Genomic DNA, 18,119 nt, shown 5'->3' on the forward strand with positions numbered 1-18,119 from the left:
AAATGTAAATGGAGACAACATTTGTCTGAATGTTAATGTAGAGACAATTCTCTAAGTTCTAAATATATGAAATTGCGACCACCCTCTTTATGTGCATAGAGAGGTCTCTTCAAAAATAATTCACTTTCTGAACTGAACGAACAGAGACAATCAGCAGCATGTGACACTGAGACGTGGAAAGTGTCACAGATATTTGAGAAGTAACATAAACAAATGCCCAAATGAATGTATTCCATTTGAATCTATCTTACAGTTGTACCCTGAATACGTCAGCTCGTCTACAGCAGGAACTTGGAACACATTTGTATTCTTGACAAGCTTTAGTTCACCTGCGTATGTGACCTGTGTGTGTCATCCCGCCCTCTCATACACCCGATATAAGAGCGCTCCATCCATGCATGAAACTGTCAGGTAACACCACCCTCACCCGACACGTGTTGCAGATGCTCACTCACACTGCCAGTTTTTACTGGAGAAAAAATTCAAGTTGGCATCGGCAGCAGACTGAGGAAAACAAAAATGAAACATTACATTTTTCGTGTTGTTTTATTTTGTTCCCCCCCCCCCACACTCTTTTCTCCGTGTCACCGTTTGACCTAATTTGTTTTTTTGGGCTTGTCATGGCAAAGCAGCTCATCCAGCAAACATGCCTGATGAGGTGTGAAGCCTGCACCCGAATCCCCCTCTCCTGCCCTCTGCCCACATTCCAGCTTACTGGAGGTAGACGTCACTCACCGGCACAGTCTCAGGGTCAGGTGGAGGAATCCCTATTTAAACCTGACACCAGTGAGGGCAGACCAGAGATCAGTCATTCACAACTCACTTGTGGCCAACTTTGCCTTCAGACAGAGTTCAGTAAAAATCACATGTCATTCACCGTTTAATTCTTTTCTTTTATTTATTCAACAAAGGCACAGTCCATTGAATTATCCAAGACAAAAAAACATGTACTTTCAGACTGGTGTACACGGTGCAGCTAAGCAGGAAGTGGCCACTTGTTTTGTAAAGTAAGTGCTGAACTTGGGAGAATGTAGTTAAATTATTCAAAGTCAGTCAACACTGAGAGTCTGTAATGACTAAAAAATATTTCATGATTACACTTAACATGTAAACAACTTCACTGGAGGCAGAAGAAGAAAAGAAAAAATATCTTAAAGGATCCCTCCATCTTGGATTTTAATTGGGTTAATTCTATGTCCCCCTGTGCATCATGTGACTGGATGACATTTCAAAGTACTACGGTGCTGACTTTTTATTGTTTGAAGTATTGTAGAGTTTGATGTGAATTTATATTAAAAGGAACTTGAAATGTATGACGCAACATGTCCATTATGAGAAGAGGTGCTGTGGAAGTTTAGGTCTTCCCCCCTGGCTGGGACAGTTGGCAGGTGGTAATGGCTGCCAGGGTTATCGTGGTTGACATTATGTGGGCAAGGGAACAACCCGGTCCCCGTGGTAAAGAGGACAACGCTGCGGTGTTCCAGGTGTTGGCTTTGCCCGTGGCGACTGTGTGGGAGCTCTAGAAGTCCAGGTGTTTGTTGCCGGAAGTGCCGGAGCCACAGGCTGAAGCCGCCGCGGCCCCTCCTGCCAGCTCCCCCCTGCTCACACGACTCACCGTCTCAGACAGGTCTGGAGGCAAATGCAGTCTCTAGAGAAATTTGAGTGAGAGAGAGGGAGAGAGAGAGGGGGGGGGGCAGAGTGTTAGATCAGCTTGTACGAAGAAAAAAGAAAGCACTGCAGTGGATCAACATACAGTAGATGGTACACTCCAGCAATGTTTATTCGCAGAGAAGCATGTTGGGCTGAAATTGCATTAGATGCTTCACCACTCCCCTCAGCACTGGCAGCGCCGAGTAAACCTGCTAGCGTGCTGCTAAATGCTTCAGAGAGCTTTAGGTCTGTTACAGCTCACATGGAATATGTGTGTGTGTGAGTGTGTGTGAGGTGGAAGTGCTTTGAGAGAACTGTGTATGGGACACAACGGCATGCATTAATGGGCTGATGTAAGAGAGAGTTTGTATTCAGCTAAAATGTTCAGGCAGAATCTAAAGATGTTTTTGTTTTCATCGACACCAGCCCCGGCCCTCATCACCGAAAGAATCTTGTCATCTTTCCAAGTTGATATGTCTGTCTGTGTCTACGTGTACGGATAAAGTGTATTTGCTGTTTCTCTACTGTGTTTGAAACACAGATGATTATGTTCGGCTAATGCCAGAGTCATTAGAATCAAGTCATTTAGCCGTTCCACACTAAAGCTTATCTGTGGAGCCGCCCTGTGCCAACTCGAAGCACAAAGGGCCACTCATGTAAAGCCCCCTAACACTAACACGCTAACCACTATAAAGCTTAAGAGGGCTACACTGCTGCCCCGCTCTCTCCTGAAGCCACAAGGAAAAGCTGCCGGTGGCACTCATCAAACAAAGTCTTGAAGAGGTCCTCAGAGTGGGAGAGGAGGTGAAGTGTCCCCTGAGTCAAGTGTGCGCCTGACAATGGTGTTGAGTGGCTCTTCGCTCGAGTGTCTGCCGAGGAAGTTGAATCAGAATACAGGCATCCCCGGGTACAAGAGAAGTTAAACCCTGTAATTTGCCCCTGAAAGAATCTGCCATGACATCTGAAACCCACTGGTCGAAAGCCTGCGCTCCCACCCCACCCCAGCCCAGCCCTCTAAACATTCCCTGCCCGCCACAGCCTTACCCCCTCAAGACATCCAGCTTTAGGAGAGCCCTTCCACTCCCAAAGATTCTTATCTTTTTCTTAATCGCTAGGTGTTTGGGTACAGGGTTTAGCAGTGTCATTACTAAAGACATCATTTGGGACGACACAACACTCTTCACCCCTCTAGGGCAGAGCGCTTCCTTCCTTTGCTTAATACTGTTTTAAGGAGCATTAAAACACCCGAGTCTGAGCAGCAGAATGCTTTTATGTCACTGATTTTCCTGTCTGATATGAAGCCTTGTGCTCCTGCTGACACGTTTGAGGTGCATCGTGCTCAAGTGGCCTCTTTTTCTGTTGAGCACATGGCCTTTGTGTGTGTGTGTGTGTGTGTGTGTGTGTGTGTGCATTTATATGTGTGTGTTAGCCTACTCTACTTGTCAAGCAACTATAGGAAACAAGAGGAGTAGCCTTCATACAGCCTAGCAGATTATCTGGGGCAGGTGAGCACTGAGACACTGTGAAGGACCTATAATTTAATGAAAGATGGTAAAGATAAGGTTACACAGGACTTACAGAGGCAAGGATGAAAGCTTCCCTGTTTGGCTACAGCCGTACTGCTATGTTTTCGCTATACCCGTTTGTTTTTTAGACATGCACCAAACTCCTCATTTGAATGCAAATGTGAGGCTGAGAGCTTCCGGATTATGTGCAGACTTTCTCTGCCTGGTCCCTTAGTAGATTTTGCATAAAGTCATTAGAATCCTATGTGAGATTCCAGCGGGGGGGGATTCATTTGCAATAATGACAAAATACACAAAAATAATATTTCCAGGTGAAAAGGCGGTGACATACAAGTAGAAGACAACGACAAAGATGTCGAGAGAGTTTGTGGTGATAACGGCTGATCTCCGCAGCGGAATTAATATGTTACTTCCTGCCACTGCCTTCTGCACCGCCCCTCAGCTGAACAATGTGGAGGATTTCTTGCTGTTGTGAACGCGTCTGTGCAGAGAAGCTCCTGCTGTGTTGTGCTTGTGTGAAAGGGAGACTGCGGATAAAGTCCGGACACAATTCTCTGGACTTTATCAGACGAGTTTTAGGGCTGCTTGAACGCCCCCCCCCCCCGTTTTAGTTTGAAAAGCTATAGCTGCATTTTATTCAGAACGGGCAGAAACAGAGATGTTTGGAAACTCTAACAAGAGCTTGCTGATTGAGTCTTCACTGATTCATCAGGCTCCTATTACATGTCCCTCTTCTGGAAAAACACAAAGAGCATTAGCCTCAGCTACCAGTGCAGAACAAAACATGGATTATCGACAAGAGTTGCTGACCCTGTTTTGAGTTCCGAGTAGGAGACGAGATAATAGTCATGAAAACTCTGATAGTTCCTGTGAACTTCGACAAACACGTTGGGGGGTTGATGACGCCTCTAACACAAGAAAGATGCAAAAAACTAAAAGAAAACAAATATCACCCACTGAAAAAGTGGCGTCACATATGTAGAAGACACCGACAAAGATGTCAGGGAGATTGTGTTGAGAAGAGCTGACGACAGTGTCAGGCGGCTTTAAACATGATCACATGATATCGGCAGCAGAGTCCTGTGTCTCTGCCGCAGTCGGCTGCTCCACCTCTCGACTGAATATTGCGAAGGTTGTGAAAGCATCTGTGCAGATAACCTCCTGCTGTGTTCTGCATGTGTGAAAGACAGACTACAGGCTAAAATCAGTAGCTAGTTCTCCGGAATTTACCCGTAGGTCATGTTGGAAAACGCTTTAGTGCAGACAAGGATTAGAACCCGATAAGGACCCAAAACACTTAAGTGGACAGATATCAAAACAGTGTTTTTAAACGACAATGTAGGAGTAAAAGACAAATGAGCATAAACCAACGAGTTAAAAAGTTCCTACATGATGAAGTTGTTGGACTTTTCTTTCTCTGACTCACTCTCTCTCAGACACACACCACCACCATGCAAGCTCATATATTGGCCTTGAGGGGGCCTCCAGAAGCTCTGCTTCCATCCCTGCCAAACCTCACCTGTGTAACCTTTCGTGTCTTCAGCTCAGTCAAGTGTGATTGAAAAAGAAAAACAATGCATTGATCAAGCCTGGACTCAGTCCTGCTTAGTGCACCGCAGCGGAAAGACGGTAGAGAGAAGGGTAGGAGAAAAATCAATCACATATACATCATTCTCAGTGGGTGAGGAAAGAAAAAAAAAAAAAAAAGACATCACACCGTTGTCTGGCTGTCACGCACCCAAGGCCCTGGCTACCACCACGCCTGCTTGGCTCTGGGCTCGGTAAACCTACTGAGCATGTGCAGAGCGAAGGTCAAAGCAATCCAGAAGTGAAGCTCAGCTCCTCTAACCTTTGAGTTCAGGGGCAGATGAGAACAATCAATGGCAACATCAAAGTTGGAGGGAGGAGCAGACAAACCAATCGATCGGTTTGACACACAGAGGGAAAACACAGCCTAGTAACAGTCAGCAGCGTCCCGCACATCACTGACAGCCACTGTTAGAGCTGATAACTCGTATTGGTTTTCAGTGGCCATATAGGAACTTCATTTATACTCACTCCCGCTCTAGAAAACAATGTCAACGGAGAAAAATTACTCCCTTTACCCTGATATTGACATTTTCACCCAAACGCAGGGTTAGTACCTTGCACTTATTTGAGTGGAAAAAGGCCAACCATGGTGCTGCCATGGACATTTGCGTTGACACCAAATGAATGGAGGTCAGTGCAGGACTTAGACAGACATAGTCACGGAGGCTCTGAGTCTGCTTCCCTACGACCTGCACACTCCATGATGTAAACAAGGACATCCGGAAAACCCTCAGAGGCATAGTGGGGTGTATTTGTGTGTGAAGTCTTTCTCTGCTGCCTGGCAACCTTCACGAGGGTGGAGAAAGAGGGATAAAATAAGAGAGAGGGGGGTGTCACTGGATGGGAGTGGACGGCGGGAAAGCAAACCATTGGCTGTGGTGCACTACCGGAGGGGGGATTGGGAAAATGACTGTGTGCCACAATGTTACTGCTGAGTATGTGTGAGCAAATGTGTGTGCGTGAGTGTGTTAAGAGTTGTGATGTCAATGTTCCCTCCCTGGTGGCGGGCAGGGGTAAAGGTCTGTGGTTCAGCTCCGCTCCACAGCCAGAGGGGCTGGGGCCATGCTGGCAACAGGGTGAGGGGTGACAAAGCTCCAAACGAGTGCTAAGCACTTGAAATGAGCCCTGAGGGTTGGCCCAGAGACTAGCTTTGGCTAAGAGGGTTACTAATATCTCCCAATAATGGACAATTCCCCTCAGCTTACCAAACACCCCAAAGACCCGGTTGTTAAGAAGTACAGAGGTTCATGCTACTTGTAACTGGATGGTTACAACCTCCACATATCGCAGAGTTTCATGGGTCAGAAAAGGCACAAAATCACAGCTTTAATATTTTTTTCCTACACGTACAACAACAGAAGAGTGTTAGAATTCAGGAATCCAGATGTAGACAATTTATCCGACTGCAGCTTACAAGGGACCGGCTCACACAAAGCAGTGCCATCAAAGGCATTCCACCGGTGGTAACGGCCTGCTAATGACTGGAGTATTAGGTGCTAATTTAACGAGTCATTTCTTCCATAGAGTTTTAGCCACACTTTCAAATGGCCTGTGTCACTGTACAGCTTAAAACTCTGGGAAACCCTACACCTTGTTGGAACACATGACGACTGGTCTGGCTGTTCCAATCAGATTAGCCGTTGTCGGAACATGCTCAGTGAAGTGACACGATATTTACCATAAACACCTACTTAACACAATAACCGTAGTCAATTGGTCAGTATAATATAAGCTCTATTAAGTCAGTGAAATGAGAGAAAGTAAATGCTGTATAACTAAGCGGAAGTTGTTAGAATCACAGAAGAAACAACAACTAATCAATCTGGCTATGTGCTGTCATGCATGATAAAGACGTTTCTGTTATTGTGCTGATACACAACAATGCAGTGAAATCATTCTATAGTTTGAATGGATATATATGGCACAAGTCTAGTATCTATGTACATTGGTCACACTAGAGGGGATACCTCTCACCAATTCCATCTCTCTGTGCAGCCACTGTAAACTAATGTGCACGTCTGTCCACAACACCAGGTCAATGTCCTCCATTTCGAGTCTCATTTCTACAACCAGCCATGGGTCAAAATGGTAGCAGAACAAAATTGGTAGAGACTTCCCAGACTTGTTGGTCTATCCAGTCACTAAACCAAGCTGAATCTCTCCCCCCCTCCCCCAGCGTCATAATCCCTCACACCTCTAAAGTTACACCGCATTGTGTGGGAAATCATTTGCTGAACCTATAGGAACAACTAGTATTAACTTCAGCCCACCAAAACCCACATAATGAGGTGATGTGCTTCTTCTATTCGAGAAGCGACTATCATCACATTTACGCTGGTTGTGAGAGAGGATACCTCCGCTAGCTTTGCCAGGAAATAAATAAATGCAGAAACAACTCAGCATAAATCCCATCACTCTGGTAATTCCATCCCACCTGCACCTAACAAAGGCCAGAAGAAGCTTTACCTTCCTCTTCTTTTGTGGCAGCCTGCAACACGATCCCCGGCCCTACCCTCAGAATAACCTGTTGACTGGGGAGGTTTCAATCTCTTAGTTTGTCTGCTTTAAACTTTTAAAGTCTTAAGATTTCATTCATTGTTTCATGTGATCTTTTTTTGTCAAACAAATGTCAATACATTTAATTTCTATCCCTCACTTTCAGTAGCTTACAATGTTGGTGATTAAGGATTTAAAAATGATTCAAATAATTCAGGATTAAATTAATCAAGTAAAACATTTGATTTAAGGATGGGTACATTTTCTAAGTCTACACTGTCTTATGGACATGCCTGCTTTTGAAAATACTAAAATAAATTAAGAAAGACAAAGACAGCAAAGCAGGAAACAAAAAAGCAACAACCAATTTACTTTCAGACATGCACTGAAGTCAGGACAATCTCCATTAGGGGCTTATGTGAGAACACCAATGTCTTAGCTTTTTCAACCAGCCAATGTCTGGAAAATGACAGGGATGTCCATGGGAGAATACAGCAGGACATTTTTCAGAAAATTCAAAGTGAGTGAGTGAGGAGTAGGTTTGTAGATATTTCTAAAATGAGATGGACATGATCACCATCTTCGATGTGCTGTAAACAAAATCACTAATTTCCACAGCAGAACTTATACGTCACGTCCTGCCGGACATTTCACTGCCGTTGTGAACGCATCGGACCCCGACAATGTCCTGTTGCGTTCTTCATATGTGAAAGGCAAACTCTAGAAAAGGTCCTGTTTATGTCTCAAAACAGCTCGACACTGCAGCTTATCTCGAGTATCTTTTTTGTAATTGGGCGAGGGTCACCTGCTCGTAATGTCACCTGCTGCCTGATCCAGTATAGTCTGAGACACAGGCCTACACACAGCTGGGCAGACTGACATACAGATACAAACACTGGCTTATCATCTCTTCTGCTTCAGGAATAATGGATCTGACAGAGTAGACAGCAGACAGGCAGAAGGATGAGTAAGCATTTTTAGTGTAATTATATTCCCCAACACAGGAAGAATGAGAATGGAGGAACAAATGACTGAATTTCATTAGAAGTGAGCAGGTCTGAACAGGAAATTGATTAGCTGACAATATTGAAAGGGATTTTTTTTTAAAAAACCTAACGGAATGTTTGTTTCTGTTCCCTTGATTAACTAGCTCCTGACGTACCCTTCACGCTCCACAGACGGATGTTAAACAGCATTTAATAGCATGTCATGTTAGTAAACATGACGTGCATGGGAAATCAGATAGCACTGTGCTGCTTCTGAATAACCAAATGGACAAACAAGGGCCAAAGTGTAACCGTGCTGTAGCACAACAACTTGACTTGTTATCTCCCTCGTCATCATCTCCCACTGAGCCCTCCTCTGGGGTCTCTCTCTCTCGGGCCTGTCAAGAGCTTTGACAGGAGATGCAGCGTGGGGCCATTTTGTCTCTTTTCAGTTCGGTTTTGTTTCTCTTTGGAGGGCAGTGATGGTATGGACCGTGGGCATTGTAGGGTGAGGGGGTGAGGGCACATTGACCCCAGTGGTGATGGGTAGTAAGGGGTGGGGGCTAGTTGGTGTTATGGACTTGGGCACCGCCAGGGAGTACTGGTCCGCCCCTGGAGTGACATGGTGCCTGGAGAGAAGGGGAGAGGGATAGAGGGCGTAGAGTACAAACATGTCTAAGTGCTGCCTTCACTACAGATAGGCCCATAGCAAAGAGTGCGGCTGCATGGGTTATGACAGCATATCTGGGGGACCTCTCGTGCCCTCCACCCCTCAAACACACATTTCACCCCCTCAAACCATGACTCTGATATAAACATGTTCAGGTTAAAAAAACACTGACACTTCTGGTAAGAGCAGGTTTACCAGTTCTACTGAAGCCCTGTTATAATAATCATGAGACAGAGTATTAGGGCCATGTTGAAGAAAAAATAATTGTGAGATTTTAAGACTACATAGTATTTGGAGAATAAAGTTGTAATTGAATAAATAGTCATTTCACAGGGGAAATATCAGAAGTTTACAAATAACATAATACTAATAATACTTTGGAACATTAGCACCACATTATTAAAAGTATTAGGACTTTGAGAAGATTGTATAGGAAACTGTTTTCCAAAGAAAGAACTACACAGGCTGGAAGGAAATTGCCTCTTTTGTGGAGGCTGAAATGTTTATTAGTGGGCGGCTGCAAATCGTGTTAGGGATATTCAAAGGGGTTGTTTTAAGATTTAAAATCCAGCAAGTGTGGAACTGTGGCGAGCTGAGTACAACTTGCTTCATGATTTTACGTATTTTTCCTTTATTCTTGTCAATTACGACTATATTCTTCAAATATTATAACTTAATAGTCTTAATCTTATGGTTTTATTTGGGGGATCATCAATTCTGGCTTTGATACTATCTAGTCGTAAAATCACACTCGATAGGAAATCTTAGTACATGGCTAAATAACAGCTAGAGGTTAAAGAAACAGCTTAAACCACTATTAAATTGTGTCATGGCAGAGTAATACATTTCTACTTAAAAATAATTGTTTGACCACTTTGAGAGTTTATATCTTTAGAAAAACGTGTTGGAATATGATCTGTAACAGTTTCCAATATGTCTCTAATGTGTCCAATGGCAACTTCACGATGCAAAGGCTCACAGCAAATAAATATATTCTTTAGAATTGTGCACTATTCTCTGGCTCCATCACTGCTTTAGTCACCAAAAAAAATAAAGCCAGAGAACCACCAATGAAAATTAGCCATGTATTATTCATGTTTTTCCTATGTCAGTCTAGTGCGCAAACCCATGTATAAAAAGACAGAGGGACCCGCAGGGCCACTTGCCTATGCATGTGTCACACAAAAGTATTTACAACATACGCTCACAAAGCAGGTTATTACAACTAAGGTTCCCTCAACCCGTCTACCCTTCAAACGAAAGTCCCATTTCTCTCTCATCGTTCGTGTCGGGATGGAGTTCACGCAGTTTACAGGCATACCATTTGGCAAAGTGAAAGTTCATGTGGAGGTTACTGTGTCAGCCTGGGTAAGTGGCTGACCCCTTGGGAGAGGCGGGGGTGATCGCTCTCGCAGAGATACTGGGACAGAAGGCAAAAGATGACCACATATTATCTGCCTTTCAAAATGTACATGGTCATGTAAAATGGTCTTAAGCCCCACCACCCAATTTGTGAAGCTTATTTAACACCATTTGCTTACTTGTGCTTGTCCTGCATGTGGCATTATTGCACTGAAGGCTCCACGATGAGGTAGCCGTTGGTTTTGGCCATGCTTGGTGCCACAAAGAGCAGCTTAATACGGCTGCATCCTCCTCAGCAAAGGAGATGAACCATAGAGAGGAGCTGTGCATGACAACCCGGGATCAGGTCTTTTCACAGGGATTTTCCTTAGACATGTTCATGGCTTTGATTCAGCAATTTGAAATCTTCCAAGAACTCAATGAGCAACTGGGGAACACACGGAAAACTTTGATGCTGTCACCATTCACAAGTCCTGATCTTGAGAGTCAGCACGAGAGGGAAGAACCAGAGGGGAGGTGACGGATAGACAGGTTGAAGAACAGGTGGCATAAGAATGTTACAGTTAAACAGATTTACCAGGAAGAAAGTCTACCCACGTGACAAAGTGATGCAATGGGGACAATAGAGTGAAAGCATATGAAGTTAACCATTTGTATACATCTAAGAAAGTTGTGCTCACATTGCATTTAACTGTTACGAATGTTAAACCTGTGTAAGATTAAGTGCTGACGTGTTTATATCACATTTGTCTTTGTGGTTGCACAGGAGTGTGCGTGTATGTTTGCATGCATCCGTGTCTGTTCGACTGCCTGGATGAATAAAGGGGGTTGGGTATAATCCATCACCAGTTGATAGTCCTCACAAAAAAGGAGCCCTTTTTGCTGAGAGGACAGCCCTTGTGCGGACAAAGACCACCATACTGGGGACTTCATAGGACCCAGCTGAAAAGGTGTTGCCCAGAGTAACCCCATTCACATTAACAGGCATGCTGGCCAAAGCCAGTCATTACTGCTGACTTGGACCAGCCGGGCCACACATAGACCAGCCTAGAGCCTCTAAGGCCATTCACTCCACATCAGCCCACAGGCAAACAGCCTGAACTCTGCCACTGGGGAGCATCTAGAATTGTTACCATTCAATTCGACTGTCCGTCTTGAGAGCTTCAATGTATGTATGCAGCCTTTGAGCACTTTTATAAAAAAAATAAAACAGTTTCATTGCCCACAGTTAATGTGTCTAATCTGGGCCTAAGACTTGAACAGACACTTCAAGATAATGCCTGGATAATACAAAAAAGTTGCCAGGGTAAAACTTTGACTTGCATTAAGTAAGAGGAGACAGATAGGAGCTTCTTGGTTTAAATCTACATACAGTATAAGCTCCTTCTCCTGCTATGTTGACGTTAGGGAGACCCCTTCTTGCGACACCTTTGCTTGTCTATACTGAACCAATGCAAGCCAGTAATGTGATTTTAAATATGTCTGTAATACAGAATCAGAGACATGCCATCATCTGTCCAGCGATGTCAGTTCTTCAATTTGGCTCAGTTACTACCTCTGCTGCTGCGAGAAGGTGGAACGACAATCCTCCCCTATTCCGTGTTCATACCTTCTACACAAAAAAATGATATGTTATAAAGGCGCAAAATTCCTGTTTTTAACGGACATTGTGAAAGGGGCTAAAATTGCAATAAAAATAAAAATTGCAATAAAAGTAAATATCTATCGGGCTGTGGTATGGAGACATTGACGCATTTCTTTCCATCCATTGTTGTTCCACTACCACTGTCATTGGTGACAGTCTCAATCGAGGGTCACCTCTGTCACAGTTACACAGTGGAACGGTATGAGAGTAAGGCTGAAGCACAGTCCCCCTGGACTTGTGTACTTGGATTTTTTTGGGTCTGAAATGTTTCGCTTCACTAATCCACTCAACTCCTAACAACACTATGGAAAAACAAAATATTTTCCTTTCTCCGTTTTTCACCGATACAACCACTCAAAGTTCAAAGTTGAATGAAGGGCAACTTGGCTTGGTTGTAGGTAGATGAAGATGTTTCAAATGATTTCAACTAACATTGAAGCGGCTTCAACATCTGCTTTCCCATGTTTACGCCTGGTGTCCACACTACTCCAGAGTTTTTGAGCTGACCCGGTTTTAGTTTGAAAGATCCAGAGTTGTGTTTTAGTCTGGATGGTCACAAACTTAACTTAACTGATCACATAGGAGGCACATTCTAATGCCAGGTGTGTACTACAATATTTAGAGCCGTCTACTTGCAATCGGATCACCAAAGACGGATGTTAACACCAGGTCTGAACAGCGCATCTGCCTCTGTCTCTCCCTGCCCCTGTTTACCCTCCCTCCCCACACCACATCCACCTCTGCTCTCCTGTCCCATACGCTCCCTGTGGGCAGGTGGGTGTGTAAATTTAGACACAGCTAGGTGAGGTGCTTCCTGGGTAGACTGTTGGCAAAGCCACCTTTAGGGTGTTCAAGATGTCAGAGGGAATGAGGCATCACCTCGGCTGCCCTGTCAAAAAATTCACCACCTTCCATTTCCCCCATAACCTCTAGGTCCTAAGAGCACTGTGGGAGATGGGGAATGCTTGTTTTGTGTTTTCTAATTTAGCCTGAAACACATTAGCCATTGCCTAACCTAGAGCGCTGGCTGAGTGTTAATTGTGAAGCATTACTAAAGCCATTAAAACAGTGAGCCAGGGCCCGGGGAGAACGCATGCTCAAGTAAAAAATTCTGAGAGACAGTGCTAAATGCATGTGATACCCTCTCAGCAAATGACCCCTATAGACACAATTCTGGATTGTGAAAATATATAATGGAATGTTTAAAAAAAAGAGCCTGATACAACATGATTAACAAACAGAGACTTTGGATCTGAAGGTCTGAAATAGTATATATTTTTTAATAAAAAATAAAAAAAATCTAAATATTTACTTAATACCATTCACTACATTTCCAAGAACCCAACAGTGTGAAGCTAAAAATGATATCACCAGTGAATATTTAGCACCATAACATCTCCACATCCATCTAACTATTTTAAAGGGTTTCATTTATATTCACAGTAGATGCAGTGTCTGCAGGCGGCCTGCTGCAGAAGCATGTTGTTTAGTAAAGATGATGTTCTCTAACAACTATCAGAAATCTGCAGCAGCACAGATTTCCATCCAAATAAAATTCTCCACTTACAGAAGCTTTCATTTTGTTGAAAAGAACAACTGTTTTAAAAAGAAAAGAAAAAGCTTTTCTGTGTTTAAGCATATTTGTCCAAAAAAGGATATTAGTTTGATGTGTATAATTAGTTTCCAATTCTATAAAGAATAGTTTAAACTGCAGAGGTAAGGCTGAGTAGAGAGACTGATACAAACTGCAGTGGAGTTGAAAAGGATCATGAAATTGGATGGGGTTCCAAGCCGTCCAGCTTCTTCATTCTCCCTGATGCAGAGTTAGGCGTTCTGCTGGGAAATGGGCGGCCTGCCAGATTGGGGCCAAGTCAGAGTTGTCAGGGGATTACAGTTCTGCCTTGCTCACTGCAGGGGGTGCGGAGTGGGCCTCAATTACCCTGGAGCGGCGTGTTTGATTTGGCCCGGCACTTTTGGGGACAGCCCAAAGCTGAATAAGGCACCATTAGCAACTCAAAATCCTGCCCTAAAATGAGTCCACTTATGCATCACATACAGTAATTGTGTGTCTATCAAAGGCTGGCAGGTCTCCACCAATTACCCTGATAACAACAAAACAATCAATGCATAATATTATCTGCCCAGCACCTGTGGGCAGCCTCGGACTTCCAAGCTTCCCTGTTGAAAGTTCAGTTCATTCAAAGTGAAGTGCAAACCTTAGAGAACTAAAACCTCAAAATCTGGGGATGCACTGAGATAAAATGGAAAAATGTGATGCAGACCTGTTTATACTTGTATTTACAAATAGACAAAGATCAAGGACAGAGGAAAATACAGTGGTAGAGGGGGAGGAAGAGAGAGAGAGAGAGAGAGAGAGAGAGAGAGAGAGAGAGAGAGAGAGAGATCACCGTACTCTGGCTACAGTTGGAGCTGTGCAATTGAATTTCACACGATATGAGGCAGCAAATGGCATGTAAAGGCTGAAGTGTCAGACGGTTGCTGCCACACGGGCCAGACAGATAAGGGAGGTGTAAGTGAAATCATTAGGTAACTCTGCTGGACATCAGGGGCAGCTCGAGGTAGGCAGGGGGCTACGGGAGCCAAAGGTCCTCCTTGAGCTCCATTGAACACCCACTCAGCCTGATATACATGCACTTACAAACACACAGGGAAAATCACTTATACAAACACAAGCCGCAAGACAAACAAGGACTCGAGACAGAGACGGGCAAACAACCGAGTGCTGTTTTTGCCTTTCCACCCACAAACACATGCACATGGACACACACACACAAAGAAATGCATGCACGCGTACACAAGCACACACACACACAAACACCACTTCACACCACAGACGCCTCATTGAGGTATCAGCTCCAGCGATTGTGTTTGTCCACCTGGGTATGAAAGAGCCATTTTGGCCTGTGTGGAGGAGACAGCCGTGTGGTGCAGCTCAAGCCGGAGCCCAGCTAGGCTACGTCTGTCTCCGGCTCTCAGGGAGGGGAGCAGCCAAGTGTGGATGCACCTCATTACCTCACTCATCCACACACCAATTACCCCTAAATAAATACACCCAGCCCACAGGCAGCAACAATGACATCCAGCCTGAAAGGGAAGAAAGGACGCCGTTCAGAAAGCATTTGCACGCACAGAAAAGTGCTGTTGGATAATGATGAAAAAAAAAGTGCAGAGAAAGGAAGTAAAAAGAAGAACATGCAGGGGGCTCCGAGTCTTTTAAAGAGCTCAAAGACGAAACGAAGAAAAGAGAAAGAATGAAACAAACACCGATCGAGCAGAGTGAAGTGATTCAGAAAATGATAATTTCTTGCTAAATTTCACCCAACACATCCACAAATGATTGTTGTGACGGGGGAGGGGCAAGGCTTAATTGTTTTAATGCATGCAGCCATGAGATAGCTCTGCCACGGACTATAATGGTGATCAGTGTAGAGCAGACAGATATTTGCATGTAAGATGGACCGCTTGGGGTAACGGCAACAGCAATGTGTGTGTGAGGGCCAAAGGACATTAGCTAAAAAGATAAAAACAGAAAGCAAGCCGCTAAAGAGTTGGGTCCCAATAACGACAGAAAAAAAATATGGCGCATGAAGAAGAAGGAATACAGTTTTCTAGCCTCCCTGAAAACAATTTACGCAGATGCTAAAGTGAAAAAAGTCTCCGGTAGAGTGACAAGGTGAGCAAAGGATGCAGAAAAGGTGTGTGGCAGAGAAAGGAAGACAGATGTGTTTTCAGGAAAGGGGAGGGGGGGGGGGTTACGAATGAGAGAGGAAGCCAAGAGTTCCTTCATGCCTCCACCCTACACACCGCTCTGCCCACCTCCCTCCATGTGGGATCTTTCTGCATGAGTGACTCTGTCATACCTGGGGGACAAAATGGTTCTCTTCCTCTTCTCTCCCTCCCTCTGCCCCAGTTCCTCCTCACCCTCTTGTACTGTACGTCTGTGCTGTGACTGTGGTGAGCCAAGCTTGGTAGTTCTATGGTACTGTGTGGCACAACAGCCTGAGGCCTAAATGAATAAGTGACAGGCTGCATAAAATAAAATCACCATTAATAATATAAAAAATATATAAACATATACAGATTTACAGAACCATTTTTATCCTGTCCCCCCACAGGCAAGTGAGGTGATTCACTTCCTCTGCGATGGGTTGAACTGTAAGTCGCTCAGGGTGGTGTGGTAAAGGGGGGGGGGGGATCCTATAGGATGTTATCCCTGATAGGCTGCTCCTCAGTCAGTAAGTTCAAGCACATCCCAAACTTGAAAATAAACCCACATGACCAGAGCAGGCCGGGTTCACCTGACCAGAGGCAGATTCCTGGTAAACAGAAGCAGCGGCTGGGAACCCGTCAGATTTCCACGCTGTTGATTCGGTGTAATAAACACAAGGTGATAGATTGAAGGGAAGTGAAAGGAGCAGGTTTATTAGGATTCCATCCTGACAGAAGGATAATTGAGGGAGGGAACGCTGCGTATGTCTGATGCCACAGGTGGGTGGAGGAGTGTCGACATGCTGTGGCAGCATTGTCAAGATTCCTGGTGTACAGCTCAACCCTCAATCAGAGCGCATGGGAAACCAAGGCTTTGTCACAGATAACACAACAGGCCTTTTACTCCAGATTGTGTCTTTAAAACAGTTCCAGCTAATATGACCTGGACCTAAACACAAGGGTCCATTCGCCTATTCTCTCCTCTTCTACGTCCCTGCTTTACGTTTGCGCAGAGGTTTCTCCCAAGAGTTCCAGGATTTTAATTACACAACACATGCTGTTGTCTCGTACACATAGCCACAACGACAAACACATATTTTCATAAACCAGTCCTAACGCTTCCAGTGAAAGCGTGTGACAAATGGAACTGCCCTGGCAAATATGCAAATAACAAACAGAAAGGTTGCGTGACCCGTGAGATTTCACACACAAGCTTCACCTGACAGGAATGTGCAGGAAATGCGCAGGATCCTCGAGCACACACCCAGAGATGCTTGATGACATGTGCAATCCGCAAAGAGACAAACAAAAGGAAATTATCATGCTTCAGTTTGTATTCTTAAAAAGCATATTGAGTGGGATCGGATCTGTCACTCATCATGACTTCAGCTCCATATTATGTAAACTGTATATATTGACCACTGATCCATATGCCGTGCAAAGCCTCTTTGCTGCAATGTATAACTAATGACACCTTAACTCAACTCACAATAAAATGTACAGATTCGGATATTTTAGCAGGACACTTTGATATGCGCCAAGGCCAGACACTGGTTGTAAAAAAAGCATGTTAATTTAGCATACAAAAATGCAGGTTTTGCCACAGAGTAATGCTGCATCAGCCAGCTATGCACGCTGATGGGCAATCAAATTGCAAAAAATATGGTTCCCCATAGGTTATTTTCTAACAAAAACAGTATAATTCTGTCATTTCCATGCCAACTGTTGGGAGTGAGGATAACATGACTGTAAGTGATCAGTTTGTTCAGGTGAGTGGCAGCATAGCTTGACCACGGCAGCCACAGCTCAATCATGTTTCAACATTACACTACACAGCTCTTTAAACATTACATTAAAGTGCACCTTCCAAAAATGATCACATGGTTGAATCAAACCTCAGTTTTCATTGTAATAGGATTATCATCATATTGTTTTTCGTTGACAGGAACTAGTCACTGGAGATTACCTGGAGTTCACCAGAGCAAAGTCATGGTGTCATCACAGGGTACAGACTCTACTCGGTCAGGTCCAACAACAACAGGTTTAGCTTTAAAAGGAGAAACTGCATTCAGTTTTCAGTCTGATAGGCTACATACAAGGTTTGTGGCAAAGTGACCTCAGCCTGAACTGTCATACCACAAAGCAAACAAATCTTTCAACGCACAACTCAACAGCAATTATGGAAGACAGCTCTGCCAAAAGACACAATTAAACTCTCTCGCCCTTTTCTAGTTCCTTATCCAAAGTCTGTTCGGCTAATTTCTGTATAAAACATCACTTGTGAAGTTTTGTTTTTGTTCTTGCACCTGTGAATCACCAGGAGCACGACCTGTTCAGACACGTACATGTCTTTCCTGATAACTGTCAGCGTGGATTTAAATAAAGCATCCAACCTGTTAATACTTAATATAGCAATCATATCTCACTTTTCCTTCTCCCATTTTGTTGGAGAAGAACTGTTAGAT

The 18,119-nt window shown here is 44.1% G+C and overlaps 1 protein-coding gene across 1 annotated transcript in view; it reads right to left on the reverse strand.

The window, feature by feature from the left end:
* Positions 1-872: 872 nt before the first annotated feature.
* The window catches only part of elp4 (elongator acetyltransferase complex subunit 4), a 52,832-nt gene continuing 35,585 nt past the window's right edge, over positions 873-18,119 (reverse strand). The window contains exon 10 of the mRNA XM_062386883.1: positions 873-1,648. Coding sequence (XP_062242867.1) covers positions 1,520-1,648 — 129 coding nt within the window. The 3' untranslated portion in view covers positions 873-1,519. The remainder of the gene's footprint in view (positions 1,649-18,119) is intronic.

The sequence above is a fragment of the Platichthys flesus genome, chromosome 1 (genome assembly GCF_949316205.1).
Source record: "Platichthys flesus chromosome 1, fPlaFle2.1, whole genome shotgun sequence".
NCBI lineage: Eukaryota > Metazoa > Chordata > Actinopteri > Pleuronectiformes > Pleuronectidae > Platichthys > Platichthys flesus.